Source organism: Halyomorpha halys, unplaced genomic scaffold (genome assembly GCF_000696795.3).
Source record: "Halyomorpha halys isolate HHAL.00 unplaced genomic scaffold, Hhal_1.1 Scaffold868.1, whole genome shotgun sequence".
NCBI lineage: Eukaryota > Metazoa > Arthropoda > Insecta > Hemiptera > Pentatomidae > Halyomorpha > Halyomorpha halys.
In genome coordinates, this window is record NW_027108945.1 from 436,328 (window position 1) to 453,254 (window position 16,927).

The window sequence follows — 16,927 nt, forward strand, 5'->3', positions numbered from 1 at the left end:
ATATATATATATATATATATATATAAAGTCATTAAATCAGTTTTGACACTGTTTCCTTATCATTTTCATAAACGTTTAGTTTGAAGTCAAGAAGGAACGAAAGAACCATAGCAGGCGCAGATATGTTAAGGCCCTCGCGTGCACACTCTTCCCCTCATCGTACGACTTATCTAATACGAAATCTAATTAGATATTCAGCTGGTAATAGACTCATTCCGAACGAAATATGAATGGATGGGAATGTTTTTTTTATCTGTTTACATCGTTTTAATGTGTTGTTTAACTGTTCCCTTATCTGATTTTTTTCTTCACTCTTTATTGCTAGGGTTAATGCAAAACTACCTTCCGAAAATCCTAAAAAGATTTTCTTATAGATTAATGCTACGTTCGAGTGTAATATTCAACATCCACTGATCCAAACCAACCAGAAGTGTTGTAATTTGTATGGATAGACCGAGAAAAACATAAGGGAGCTCTAATCACTACTTGTTTTCTGCCAAGGAAAAAGTCCAAGTTTTTCCAAATTTTATTTGCACGATCTATTGAAAAATTTCCATGGAAGGTTTATTCAAAGGCCTTTTTAGAGATGGGTTGCTAATTACATAGAAAATGTTGATTAATAAAGAAAATGTATGTGTCAAGAATAGCTGGAATTAATGTATTTTTTCCGAACCATAGTGACTTAAATAACTTTAACAGTTGTTTCTGCGGTATATTATGATAGTAATTATCAAAGTAATGATTTTAATATTCAATGTTGGAAGGTTGACTGCATTGTGCTTAGATTTTGTTATTTTGCGCTTGAAACATTAAAAAGGCAGAATCACAGTAGACTTTAAAGTCACCTAAATGACTTCCATCTTTGAGGTTGTTGGCAAGCAGTATAGTTGTAATTAGTTTCTCATTCACTGTATTTATTATTAAAACAAAAAAAAAAAAAAAAAAAAAAGCCGTAGAAATATGTCTGTGAAAGAACATTTTTGGTAATAAGACCTTTTCAGCCCTCTGAATTTAGATATAACCACTAAAAAAAGTTAATTTATTCAAGTAAATTATATTCCATATTCTTAAAGTGAGGATACTTAGGCGATCTTGTCCATTATATGACTTTATTCACTATTTACTTATTTAAATGTCAAAGATGTAAGTTTGCCGCTGCAGTTATTAATCATTACTATAGCCGTACTTCTAGAGATGAAACTGAAGAATTGGTTAATAATTGCTCATTAGTTACAATTAATACCGAGTTGAAGTTGCTTTATCCTACTTTCGGTGGCCCTTGGTGTTTTTCGTTTCAAATCTTTAAAGCATAAACACGTACGTACATCCTCATTCTAATTTCTGCCATGGACTCATTAAACTACTAACTAGACTCCAACCGATTTATTAATATATATATATATATATATATATACCATCTTACGGAACCATTTCCTTCAGCCAATCCTTCCTCTTTTGTCCATCCTCCTTTTGATATTCTTTCTCCATCTCTGTTCACCAATCTTCCTCCGTTCTTTCGTTTAAACAACATCTATTCCTTCACCTACTACATAACCAATAAAATAGTTTTCTAGACTAATATTCATTTTAATATCATGACGTAATTATTCTTAAGGGACTTTTGTCTTAAATCTCATCTTTCCATTTCAACTAATTTGTGTTTTGATTTGAAGCTCAGTTCCATGAAACTTTGGAAAAATTGGAATTGGAATTGAAATTCTCACACAAGACTGAAAAGACAGGAAACTGCTCGTAAATTCCGACTATTACAGGACTTACGAGACAAACTTCCAATCCATAACAATAAACTGATCTACATGATTATAATATCTGGACATACGAAGTATAGCTTTGGAGCTCCACTAAACCTTCGAATTCCTCTCTTATCCAATCCTTACAATACAAAATCCTTCGTCAAATCCTCAATCCACCTTACTTTGTCACAAATAAAGTCATTCATAAAGACCTTAATGTTCCATATGTGATCGACCTAGCCCGAACCAGATATCAATACTTCTATTATAAACTCCTTAACCACCCAAAACCGCAAGTTTATGACCTTGCTTCCTCTTCCATTCCTGAATCCTCCGAGAGGCCTTAAAAGAAGATGGCCGGGCTAGATGCCTCCAATCTCATAACATCTAACTAATAATATTTCTAATGTAGAAATATTATTAGAGTGCTAAAAATGGTAAATTTCTCTACATGCCTGTATCATATCATCATGATCTTACATCATGTCTACTAGATATATTTTTATCTAAATACAGTTGCAAATATCACTAAATAAATAATAAAAAGAAATAATTCATTTCATACAATCAACAATATTTTTTTCTTACCCTATCTAAGGAAGCAAATTGATTGGAGAATATTTACCCCATTTTTGCTTTAATATGTGTGAAATATATAAATAATTCAGACTGGATAACGTAGCAGTAGAGTAAAGAACCTATTTAAGTTAGAAACATAAATAGAAGTTCATATTCGTTTTTCGCACCTCAAAATACCTTAAATTTGAATTTTCAAGGTCGAAATCGAAAAATATGAGAAGATAGTCGGGAGGGTGGTCAGCAAATAATCAAAAACTTATTTATTTTGTACCGACGCTTCAACCTGAATTTCAGGTCTTCATCAAGGTTAAAAGAACAAAAAAAAATAAGATATAAGAATCATCTCTCAGTGAAACATAAAAATAAAGGAAAATAAACAAACAAATTTTGAAATAAACATAACAATGAATTAAGTAGCAAGTAGCTGATTAATAACAGTAGAAGTAGATAGCCGTTCATTAAACAATTCTATTGAACAATAAAAGATGAAATATAATATTATAGAAGTAAGAATTATACAAAATAAATTATGGAAAATTAAAAAACAGAAAGTGTTGAAGAAATAAAAATAGTGAAAGCTGTGGAAGAAAATGTAAATGATGAGTAATGGACATAACTTAATAATAATATGTGTCTAAAATAATGAAAAACAATTTGAATCGACATAATGATATCTATGATAGAAAAATTAAATATATGACACAATGGGCAAGAAAGTTATATAGATGAGTAAAAATTGTTTACTGTTATATAGATGAGTAAAAAAACAAACTAAAATAAATATAGTGTCTGGAATATATATATATATATATTGTTTCTTACTTTTATATATATATAAGGAAGGAACAAGGGAGAAGAATTATGGAGAATGGGAAATAAAGAAAGTAAGAAATATTAGATAAGAGAGAAAAACGTTTAAGATTTTGATTATAGTGTTGGAATTTTAGCTTCGCCGATAGAGAACGGGAAAAAAAATACGTTAGATCGACCAGAAATTGTAACCACCAAGAAAGACCTTTATGATAAAATAGGAAAGAAGTAATGAAATTAAATTAAAGTTAAAAAAGTAAAATTACATAAATGTGAAAAATAAAAAAACTATGAGAATAAAAGCTCAGAAGTAGTTTTAAATGTTTACGTTTAAAATTTTATAGCAATTTTTAAAATTTTATAAAGAGAATTTGTAATCTAATGTCTTAGAGTTTTGTAATATCTCGAGTAGATGTGTTTTTTTGGTAGTTGGTGTGAGATGGCTTTTATTTTGTCGATGTATATGTGGTATGTTATTTGTCTTGATGGTGCCTGTATTGGTTAATTTTTTGTCGTTAATATAAATTAAAAAAAATTCTCGAATTCAGGATTAATAAACTAATGAGTATTGACTGAACCAAACTACTTTTTAGCAATTCCGTGCTTGGGGTGGATTTGGCTATAATAAAAAGATAAAAAAGGAAAAGTGAAGAAAATTCTTTTTAACTGAACTCGAATTTTTCTCTATGAGATCATTCATAGATGCTAAAGAATGATGGCAAGGAGAAATTAAGGTATAGTTGTTAGAGTGGTGAAGATGGACTTTAGAAGTTGGATCTAATAGAGTAGTTAAGTAGTTGATATAGTGGCTTATCAAATAGAGGAGACCTTTTTCGTAGAACAAGATTAAACATAGTATGCTTAATAAATAACTTCCTAGTTTCAGAGAACAACCGAGGCTAAGATTAAAATCAAAGATGGTTATGTATTAACAGTAACAAGAACTATTAGTACATAAAAATAACTCGCGAACATAAAAGCTGTTTCGATGCCTTAGTTCTTATTAACAAATTTGACAAAATTTTATTATCCCTGTTAATAAATCCCAACAAAGTGACTTAACCTTCAAATAAATTTCAGTGCCATTGGTTGAAAAATTAAAGGAATTAGTAGTGCGATATGGTTCTATTCAGTTACAAGTTATAATAGTATATTTTTACTTTGAAGTTCAGTTCCTTAAAATTAAGGTGACAGCAGTTAGTGCCTTGTCAAATGTCCAATAATTGATTGAAGATTTACAAGGTTGATACACACAATTTCGGGTGAGATGCTGTGGATAAAATCTACATATTAAAATTATTTCTCAAATCTTTGCCGACTATTACTAATTAATCTAATTTAATTCACTTTCCTGCTAGAAGTTAAATTTGGTGATGATATTAGCGTTTGGCTTTCGAGGTGAAAAACTAATCGCATTACTGCGCCAGGAATGAGAAAGAATAAAAGTCAGAAGCGAAACGTGAGGGCTGCAAGGAGGGTGGGACGAGATACTAACACTCTCCAATTTTGAGGGGTGATTAATTTTATTTGATTAAGCGTATACGATGGGCTGGAGTCTTGCTCGCAGAAATCTAGCTTTATTGCTATAGACTAATGCAAGGTACTTCTCTCTTAAAACACCACATAATTTTTTGGGTTTCTCACATTATATTCAGTGACTATAACCCATCTGGAACCAGTTCAAAGTGCAAAACATCCTCATAATTTTACTACACATTACATCCGTGTTTTGTTCCACATTTTCAACTTTAATTTCCTCGGCTCCTACCATTATTTTTTTCTCACTACCAGTACCTCCAGAAGACCACGAATAAAAAAAAGTTTAGTCCATAAAATGCTAGTAATAAGGAGAGATTTTTAGATAGTTGGGAGAGGAGAGATTCAAATCATGTGAATCCAGACCGAATCAAATTAGATATTGCCGACTTAAAAAGTTGATCTAATATTGAAACTCAAAATTCTTAAGCAAATAAAAGTATAATGTAATTTACTATTTTTGTCTATATACATTTTTTATTATAGTCTTTTTTTTTTAGAGATTATCATAATTTTTGCCCCTTTTTTATTCTCTTGATTTATTTTTAAGTTAATTATTTCATTTTATAAATTAATGGCATTTATTATATAAAAATACGATAGGCTAAAAACTGATTTGGACATTGTAAAACAAAAACAATAATATTTGTCAATTAATTTTTTAAAGTTTCAACTATTGTTTTTTTAATATTAAAAAAAAATGAATAAATAAACAATGATTAAATTAAAATTATTATTCATCATAATATACAGATAGTATATATTACAGCTTGAAATATTTCGTTTTAAAAAGATCAATTTGTATCTTTGTTGTACCTTTCAATGAACCCATGCTTCTTCATAAAACTGACTTAATGATCTGTAATGCATGATAAATGATACGCTTATGCATAAGCAACTGAAAAGCGGCCCATTGCAGGCTGGTAACCCTAATCACAGCTTACTATGATTTACTCCTTGATCGCCTCGTGCTGGACTGACTCACCATCACACCTGGTCATCTCACATCTGCTTTCATCATCAAAAACAGTTTAACTTTTTAAAGAACAATTACTTGATCTTTCGACAAGCTATTATATCGCTATTAATCAATATGGAGGTTGTTATAGGATAGAAGAACAACAAACACCTTTGGATGAATACTTCACATAAAACCGATTACAAATAATCTTTACAATGTCATCTGGCGGTTTTCTGGATTATTTTTCGTTTCATCCTGATCGGTTAGAGCCCAACCTAAGATTTCACTGCTCAGTGTTTCATATTGAATGCTTGTTCTACAGTCACAAAATAGGCCCAACTGCAGATGTAGGTGTTAAGATTTTAAATTTTGGTTACATAGTCTGTTAGAATATTTATTGGGACTGATGGAGTTTTCTTTAAATACTATTGTGTTAAGCAAGAGTTTCTTCTTGCTTAAAAGTGCTTAGTGAAACCGAAAATTTTGCAAATAATGTATTCTACCTTAGGGTCCAGCAAAGGTCAGACAGGTTAAGAAAAGGTTAGGTAGTTTATTATGGAAGGATTGATATCATTTCTGGCAAAATTAGCAACATAACGAATATTATGGTCAATCTGGCAGATTTTAGTCATTACACTGAGGATTACATGAAGGATTTTGCGTTGTATGGATTAGATAAAAGGGCTATTTGATGGTTTAGTGGAGCCCTAAAGCTCAACTCCGTCAAATCCAAATTGAGCTTGTTATAGTCATGCAAATGAGTCTTTTGTAGCTGAATGAAAGCTTGGATCGTTTGTTTAGCAAATGTTGTAATAGTTGGGGTTGAAGAACAGAATACTGCTCATTCAATCTTGTATGAGGATTCCAAGCTGTTCGTCGTTCTGGTGTTATACGGGGATTTATGTGAAAATTGTTAATGGACACTGTAGGTGAGGTTCCTTTAGGATCAGGCTCCATATCGTAATACATACTTCTCATAAAATTACAATACTTTGAAAATATCAATTGTGTTAAATAATTTTAGGATTTTATTTCATCCTTAGCATGATCGCTTTACACATTTAAAACCCATCGCTTCTTCCAAACAGTCTCTTCAAAAATAATAATATGTTTCCTCCGTAATCTTGATTAGGGTAAAATTAGTAACATTTTATTTTATATTTTTTATCTTTCTTTTCGTTCAGATATATTCTTATTTGTCATTTTAAGTGGAGCAATATCATTGTTTTTGACATGGAAAGATAATGGTCCGGAAGTTAAAAAAGGAAAAAATAATTTATATAAAAAAGAGGAACGCAGTAAACTAAAAATATAAATTTTTATAAATAGAATAAAGAAAGAGCGAGGAAACAAATGATCTATAATATGCAATACACTCTTACATTTCCTCAATCTTTCTTTCTTTTAATTGTACAGTATATTATTATTACTAAACATTATTTTAGTAGTACATTTGCAATTCTGCCACTAATTAATTTTCCTACTTTTAATTTATATTCTATTCATATATATTTATATTTTTAGTTTAGAACATTCCCCATTTTTATATTATTTTTTTGTGTATCATCATTTTTACAACTTCATGTTTTGTTTATATACATAAGTCGACAAATATTTTTAGATCATTTTACTATTTCCCTTTAGATTAATCTCAAAGAGGACGAGATTAATAAATGCATACCTATTCTTTTTATTTGTGTGAATATTTAATTGTATATCAATTAGTAATATGGATTAAAATGAACTAAACTCCTAAGAAGAAGAACATTCAAAGGAAACAAGGGTGAAGCGAGTAAAGGGGGCATAGGGGAGGGGTCATGGGTGGACACCTCCTCCAGCAAGGTCCGGCCTTTTTTACCCTGTCGTAAATCTTATGAGGTCGCTATATCTGACTCAGCTCTATATCGGCCTTTTTATTGCCTCTAGCTCTAGTAATATTTATTACCACTGGCCCTTTTAGCCCTATCTTAATGCCTTAGTAATAATGTTTTATTGTGATTTTTTATAGCTATATAAAGGAAGAGAAATATCTGAAAACAAAATCCGATTTCTTGTTTTGCGCAGCCAAATACAACAAAAGAAAAAAAAAAACTCGAATCTCTTGACAAACCATGAAAACGAATTGGATTAGTACACTATTTTAACCAATTAGAAGAAACATGAAAAATGGACAAAAATATCATTTTAATATTTCAATAAAATTTTAATATTTCACAGCGCTATGATTTTAAGGAATGGAGGGAGGGGGGAGGGTCATTTCCCTGTTATTTTTAATTCCCTTCTGTTATTCACCTACTTCTGCTTCTAAAAAATATTCCCCATTCAGCAGTCCATTTGTGAAACACGGGCACGTGAAGGAGGATTCAAAGTAACAGAAATGTTGAAATGGAATGGCTTTATGTATTGTGTTGTTTATATATTATATCAATTATATAACTATAAATATACATATATATTTATACTTATATGGATTATTAATGAATTAATAATTATTCTTATATAATTATATAATTGATTAATAACGCAATAGTCTCGTAGAAGAATAGTCTCTTTTCACTTAAGCCTTTTATGATAATTTCATGTTTTCCTGTCACTATGAAGATGATTATTCATGAAATAATGATTAAAATTAAGAGCCATTTTAACTTTTTTTTAAATTCGTATAAGATAAATGAAAGCGCCCAATGTTCTTTATCTGAAAATAAAGAAAATAAGAACTCGAAAGCAGATTCCCACTTCAGCACCATCTGGATTAACCACCTCCTAAATATAAATAAATTAGGAGGTGAGAAAGATTAGTTTAAAAAAATGAAGTATTTTTAGTTGTAATTTTATTAGAAGTTATTTTTAATGTAATTTTGAACCTGAAAATTCATTTGTACACTTAAATATATATATATATATATATATAAAGACATTTTTATTTTAAATTGTACCAAATTGGCTTAAGAAATAATTTTATCGTATTTTGCCTGTTTATTAACTTTTTTGTTTAGAATTTTTATCTGATATATGATTTAAATTATATCATTATTTTTTTTTTCACACTCTTCAGATTAATCGGTACTCCCACTTAACAGGCCTTGGTCCTGACTAGGACGGATTGGTGGGTTTATGCGGTAGTTATCTAATAAAAAATAATTTTCAAACTGCCATTAAACTATATATATTAACCACACCATAAAAATATACATTAACGACTCTATAAAATATTAAGGAATGAAAAGGAGCGTGCTTTCTTATAAACTGAATTGATATTTTTTCCTCTCTATCGTGAGAGCTGTGACACACATCTTGAAGATGTGTAGCGACAGTGAACTGAGATTCTTGGTTCATATGTGGAGGTATCAGGAGGCCGAGAGTGGGGCAGGAGTTATTGTGTGTGAGTCGTGCGGGTCGGCCTATCCAGCGCCCTACCTACTCCACTCTAATTGACACCTCAAAGAATATCAACTCCTGGTACGTGCTTCCACTGTCAATCGATTTCTTACAGGGGGAGAAGACATTATTGATAAATTATTTATTGTATTTATTTATATTAGCTTAAGCAAATTCATTACAAAATTTATACAATCATTTCTTCTTTCCGTTTTTTCTTAAAAAATCGTATTCAACTGAATTTATACTACTTACAATTTTAGTCTTTCTCTGCATAATGTGTTTTTCGGTCAGCTTAAATAAAATTATAAATATATTTATTATTTACCCTCAATTCACTTTTGCATTAAATACATCTTCTAAATTGGTAGTTTGTTACAAAAGAACGGTCTTGAAAATGTTTCTAGTGCAAAAAAATGTACATAATACTTCAAATAGGCATAAAAAAAACAATTATGGTAGGAATTTCATGTAAGAAAATTAAATTAAACTAGATACCACCTTTGTCGAGAGGCATTTCTTTGCATCTTTTTCAATTGTAAAATTTCTTTTTATGTTGAGTAACTCACAAATTCCTACATCTCGACGGTTCCAACAAGATTTTATAGATTCTTGTATGATTCACTATTTTTAGGTTAGTATATTTAAACATTTATTAGTAATAATTTTAAATAACTACATAAAATGATCAATTTTTTTTATTGAAAACCATTAAACTGTACTTAAAGCCTAGTTTGACAAAACATAGAACTAAATATTAAATTCACCTTTGCTCAAGTACTTATAATTGATAATTTTACTGATTGTTAAATGTTATATACGTAAATTAAATGTCTAGAAATCTTGATTGTCATTATGATCAGTTGACTATGTAATATTAAGTTTTTTTTCATACAAAATAAAATAATTAAGTGAATAGAATATAGTTGTTACTACCTGCCCGATAATATAGCGAATAAAAACGGTTTCGATACTGTCGCCACTCTCTCCCTATTTATTTATTTTTCTTCTAAGAGCTAATTCAAAGTATGTACTGTTTTATACTGTATAGTACCTCAAGTACTACTGAGATTTGAATTAAGTCTTTCAAAATTCAGATATTAAAAAAGGATGTACTAATAATTTATAATTATTTAGGTAATGGATGTTTTCTTTATGCTCCTATATTGACAGGATTGTTTACAAAATAATAAACATATTGTTTATGGTACAAACAAAGATAATTGTAATAATAACATACCTCCATTCTTATAATTTAATAATCCATGCTATATTACTTTATATTGTTGTTTTGCTTGAATAGTGCACATCTAACAAAAAAGAAATTTGTTTTTTATTTTGTGGTTTGAGGTATTCTATATATTGTACCATAGACTGGAGTTAATTTGTAACAAGTTTAATTGCGTTAGAAAAGTTTATGTTGGGAATTATGATGAGAAAGGAACACCTACGATAATTTCTTTGGAACATGGAACATCGATTTCAAAATAAAACTTTTTTTGTTTATCAGTTGTGCCACTGTGAAAGCAGCGATATTCCATTGTCATTTAAATGATTAACGTTGATCCATTGAATAGACTACTTCAAAAACGAAGGTCGTACGAAACTGAAAATACATATTTAAGGTCGGTATATTATAGAATCACTTTCGATAAAATCGATTTACCAGAAGTGACAGTTTATATAATTGATTTTACATATTTTTTCGATTTACATGAAATAAATTATAGCGAACGATTTTGATTAAACTAGGTGTATAAATGTAAAATTTGGTGATCTTTAATATTAGATAGGTTTTATTCTCATCAAATTGGTTTAATATTGCTTAAACGCCGAATGTTAAAAAAAAAAAAAAAAAAAAAAAAAAAAAAAAAAAAAAAAAACTAAGAATCTTTACTTTGAAAAAATTAACCATTATGCATTGTTAACCGTAATAAAAATGTATGAATATGATTTATGAACGAATTTGATAATTAACGTAAGGAAAAAATAGAAAAATACGGAATAGAATTTACGGATTGGAAAATCGGAAACAGCCGAGCATGGCGGTCGGATCTGTTTCTATTCCTGTCATATGAGCACGGTCTTGTTAGATTTTTTAAAAAAAATTATTCTTGGCATAGACAACGTAGATATTCGTTATTCACACCTCGTGAATCCCCCAAATGCAGATTTTTATAGCAACAGAAAAATAAAAATTGTTTGAAATTTTAGCCTCCCTGAATGGTAAATGAAAGTTGAATAATGCGAACCACAATAGGTATTATCTGATATGAGGTGAAAAGATGTCAAAGTACTTTTTTTATGTTTGGAAAAGCGCTGAATAAAACAGCTATCTTTAAGTACATGACTATTAATTATTCCTCAGTTTGATTAGAGGATTGAAGATATTTAAATATTTTGTTTCTAACATATTTTACAGATAGGCAATTAATGGTGATTATTTATCCTCATATCCTCATATGATGTTCATATCCTCATATACTCTGCTATGAGTTATTTTTGTAATGTTGCCCATTATGTATGAATATATATATATTATAATGAATCAACTATAATTCCTTTATTGAATATGATTTTCAGTTGGCATTCATTGACGTTTTTTTGAACAGGTGGAGGTGGGTATGTATGATAGCTGCCCCTACGGTGGGGGCCTTGAGCTGAAAAGATGTTCCATAAAGTCTGAAGAGATCGGTTCCAGCGATTGGTACAGGTTCTGTAACCCGAGTACCTTCCAGCAACTCAAGCAGAGCGTCGAGAAGGCCAAAGCTGCCCTCAGCGTGTCCAGTGCCTTCACCGACCTAGCCCCGGCCTTCCAGAATGAAGATAAGAGGCATGGTGAGTACTGTTTTAATACTTCACTTCTCAGATAATATTTTATTATTATAATATGCATTTTTATTTTTTCAAGTGATATGCTTATAACTTTATTTTCTTGTTTCAGTTTAGTGTAATTGGTTCAAATAGAATATAGTTTATTTGTGAAAGACAAAGTCGTATATAAATTGCATTACATAAGATATAGTTATAAAAATAAATCTGATTCAAGTGCTCCATTACAACAAAAGAGAAAACAAGTGCTCCATAACGAAAAATAAAACAAACTGGATAATATAAAACTATTAACATAACATTCTTAATCCATTATATTAAACATAAAATAATTTTTATAAGCCACTTACAAAATCAAACTTATTACATGTTGTTACAATGTAATTATATAGTTTGTTCACTTTAGCTTCTATATCAATGTTCAATATATTTTCGATGTTTTGTAGGTCGCAAGATATGGATATGGGTGGTTTTAAGATATATTGTCTATTTTCTTTAAAGGTTCTGACAATGTTGGAGGATGTGATAAAAACCATTATTGAAATAACTTTTGCAGAATAGACAAGAGTTTGTTTGCCTTAAAAGTGAGGGTTTTGCTTCCATGGTGCAGTTTGATATGCTCCAGGTTTCCTGCTCTTAGTTGGATGATGCACCTTATTTTTTTTTTAAATTTAGCCTATATGTTAGATATGCTTCTGGTTGAAGTATGTTGAAGAGTGATCGGTATATGGTATATGGGGTTAATGTTTGAGTTCACTGTTCTATTTATGTCAGTTGAGAAATTCAAGATCTTAGCAAGAATATCGCCCTTATGTTTCAATATTCCGTTTTCGTATGAAGCATTGAACTCATCTCCATCCATATTGGTGGGCTATTATATTAACTTGGGAGACCCAGTTGTATTCTACATCAGAAATTTCTGCATCTAGCATCCTTAGTTTGTTGAAACATAGTTTTGGGAGCCACTTTTCTGACATTAATGACAGTTTGAACCAGTAGTTGATTACTTTTGCACTCATATATTTCCATCATATATATTTCATCGCTCGCATATTTCCCGAGTCGAACTATATAGTTTGGGGTATTGCTGGGCCATCCATTTAGGTATTTAATAAATAATTGGTTCAATTACAGACAGACTTAAACTGAATAGTGACAAATTTTAATATTATGACAAATTCCTCAAAGGGATGAATACAAATAAGGTTTCGGAACAATTGTCCATTATTCAGTTCATCCTTATATTCTTATTTATATAAAAGAAGAATATAAGAATAGACTAGATGATGGAAAATTGTTCCGAAACGCTTCCAAAAAAGAAAATAAAGAAGTAATAAGGGAAAGAAAGAAAAAAATATATAGAAAAATCAAACCCTTAAAAACAAGTTGAATACTGAAAATAACTATTAAACTTATTATTTTTCATCGGTTCCTTGCCTTTCACACGGAACAATAAATAAATTATTAGGTCATTCAATTTTAATACTGTAGGCTTCAAGTTTCTTATAGAGGTACTCAAACGAGGAAAACAAGAACGGTTTTATCCAACAGGTTTTCAACCTTTCTAATCTAGAGAAGAAATTTACTTCGTAGACCAGTCACGATTTAAATGATCTAGTGCTAAAGAGTATTCTCCTAATGTTTATTGGACGGTCCAATTTTTTTTTTTCAGTAGCGTTTTTCCACTTTTCTGTATATTTCTGAACTGTATATTATGTACTAGTATATAAATGATCCTTAAATATTTCAGTGTTGTCATTCTTTAGATAACGGAATAAAATAATCATTGCCTGTTCAGAACGATGTAGTTATGTCCTCCAATTAATCTTTTTTTTTTTGGTGTTTTGGAGCGATTTATAATTTATTATTGAAAAGAATAACTTTAAAGAATAAATTTTCTATAAACGTATCTATTTTTCAGTGGTTATATTAATTTAAAAGACATGCTATATTTCAAACACTATTGTCTAAGGTGTGCCAGGATAATTATTGAAGATAAATACCCGAAATTATTTAGATTAAATGTGTCCTTAAAACTGGTAGAATTAGATTCATTTTCCAAAGGCATCTTGTTTGTTTACCAGTTACCAACTAGTGAGCATAACATCATAAAATATTATTAACATTTTTTTTAAATAAAATAAATTTTATCCAATTTAAGGCTCAAAACAAGTGGGGATGGTTACAAATATTGTTGTGATAAAGTATAATACTGTAAATTGACTGTGACTAAAAGTTTTAATTTAATGTGAAAATTGACAAAATAAGATAATTTTGGATTGAAATTATTGACCTGGGTAGAATAGCCTGCATAAAGTTTTTTAAATTGATATCGTTCTAAAATTGTATTTATGGATGGCCGAATTGGCCGTAACATTGGACTTATAAAGAAATATTGATTGTTTTGAAACTAAATAAAAAAAATTTTTTTAAAAACAATAATAAGAAGTTTCAAGAAAGTGTTAAGACTATATATAACTATTAACATTAATTATTTAATATTAATATATAATATTATCAATCATATATATTGTAATATTTATGTTATGATTGTGCAAATTAATTTATTGTTTACTGATACTCTCAACACCATTTGGGGTAATAATATATTGATCTCCTTGACGTACATTAATTGCAAGATATATATCAGTATTAAGTAGCCCCTAGCCCCCTATCAAGTACTAATTACTTCAAGTCTAACTTAGCACCTGGTTAATCGATCTTGCTTATCTACCATCGTATTAGTACTTTACCGGCAAGATAATGCTTGATTAATCGATTTTAATATGTGCCTCCTCCCTCCGCCTTTGTCTCAGATCTAGCATATCCCACCCCCAGCTGCTAGTTATGATTTGTTACTTCTATAAAATTATCAGATAATGATTTGATAAGGTCATCGTGACACACTGGAAATTGTTTATATTTGCGTTTATTTATAGAAGCTGTTGACAGCAACTTCGTTTGCGCAGTCTTTAATTTAAAGCGATTATGTATTTAGTATGAGTGCCCATTGGCGTACCCAGCAAAGAGTAACGATTTATTCTATTTCCCGAAACAGAAGAATTTATTTTCACCATTCAGGATGAGATGAGGCTATACGTCTATAGCTACCAGTACCTATAGACGTTATGTGAGGAAGCCATTACGGAATTATGTCGGCTGTGTGTAGAACGACTTCAGAGTCAATTCAGTACATCACATCAGGCTGATAAATGCTTTATAGGAAGGTATGTTTACTTAAGGAAGACAGCAATATGGCGAAAATCATCCACCAAGAATTGGCGAAAACCTTTAAAATTTTGAATGACCAAGGTTTTATTCCACGTTCAGTCCACAAACAACAAGATGTCAAGCTGTATTGGAGCCAGGCCATCACTGATCACAACATTACTAGGGCGGTACAAGTCCGATATTTTGCTTATCTCTTAGGAAGAAAAATAAGCAAATATTACAGAGATAGGCGACCACCAAATGACAACCTTCATAAGTTGTTTGCTGGAAATATAAGAGTCTGGTTGAGAAACAAAACAATTACACTTGCACGAGATAGTTAGGGCTCTACCGTTGATTATCTTGCTGTGTATATATATATATATTGTTGTAGTAAAAAACCACTATGCGGAATTGAGTAAGATAAATGTATAAATCTTCTCATCTGTGGTCAGCCTCGCCCCTAATATGTTTTAAACGGGATTTTGTTTAGTTTTCCTCACGTTTTTGTAGGATAATCAATGTCCATCTTGGCCGTATTAACTTTACCAATGATATCTATAAATTTCATTATTTTATTCACCACATTAATAAAATCTTCATTCTTCACGTTGATGAATGAAAAATTGTAAGAGCAAAAATGTAATTTATGAAAAACCGTATTCACTTTTTTAATAATATAATATAAAAACATCAGAAATGAGATGCTGGAGCGAAACGAATAAAATAAATCATAGGGAGGCCATCCCTGCTTAATCTAAAAGTCAGATTAACCAGACATTGTGAGTAATTGGTTTTTAATGACTTCTAAACTCGTTTGTGGTTCTTACTGTTTTTTTAAAACAAAATAATTTATTTTTTTGAGAAAGATTAATGAGGATATTTAATGTAACATTTTCTAAATTGAGTAAGCAATACAAAATATATTAGTAAGTATATTTTTTGTTTTACTAATTATTTAAGTGGATGGATATTTAACCCCGAGAGTTTATTTAAGATAGATTTAATTCGTATGGTTGTTTATTATTAATGTAATTAGTGATTTAAAAAAAATTAACAAAGATAATAAACAACAAATAAATCCTTATAAATGACCCGATTCCTTTAGAAATCAGTCCGACTATAACTATTTAAATAAATTTAATAAAAGCTATTACAAAATTCTGAAAAATAATCATCAATGGCTGTACCTATTAAATTTTAGATTAGCCTTATATGAATATATTTAGTTATTGAAATTTAAAAAAAAAAATTAATGAAACTGTGAGCAAATGAGACTGAACCTCGGACACAAGTTTCTTACTATTATTGTAATTATTATGGCTTGAAAAGTGGATTATTTTCTCAATTTAGAAAAGGTAATTAAATAGTAAGTACTAAAAGTCACGAATTTATAATTTTCTCCTAAAATCTTATAGAGATTTATAAAGTCAAAAGTGTTGATTCCAGAAAAGGCTAGGGACTGACGTTTCGAAATTTAAAATGTAGAAAAAGTTCGATAGTTCATCGAGATATTTCTTTTTATGATATTATTTATTGAATATGACAGCACATATGTGACATCGTTCAACACTTTCTGAAAGGATGGCCCATATATATTTGCAAAAAAAGAAAAAATCGGTATAGGTATTATGACTTTCATCTCCGAATATGTCCCTGCTTGCTGTGCCACCATAAACAATCAAAGGCGAATAAGATGACATGGAAGAAGGGAATGATTATGTTATCGCGTGGCAGAAGAGGCCGTAGCTAATAGAGATTCTGCATGGTGAGCCCATTATTGGTCTTCCCACCAACGTCACGGTCTGGTGTCCACCCCACATGGGAACTGCTGGAGCCACTATTTCACTGATCGTCTCCTATATCT

General features: G+C 30.0%; 1 protein-coding gene across 2 annotated transcripts in view; it reads left to right on the plus strand.

Annotated features, from left to right (window-relative positions):
* Window positions 1-16,927, plus strand: part of Ets65A (DNA-binding protein D-ETS-3) — a 168,292-nt gene that overhangs the window by 5,385 nt on the left and 145,980 nt on the right. For both annotated transcript variants that reach the window (XM_014430238.2, XM_014430239.2), the window contains exon 2: window positions 11,631-11,856. In XM_014430238.2, coding sequence (XP_014285724.1) covers window positions 11,643-11,856 — 214 coding nt within the window. In that variant the 5' untranslated portion in view covers window positions 11,631-11,642. The remainder of the gene's footprint in view (window positions 1-11,630; window positions 11,857-16,927) is intronic.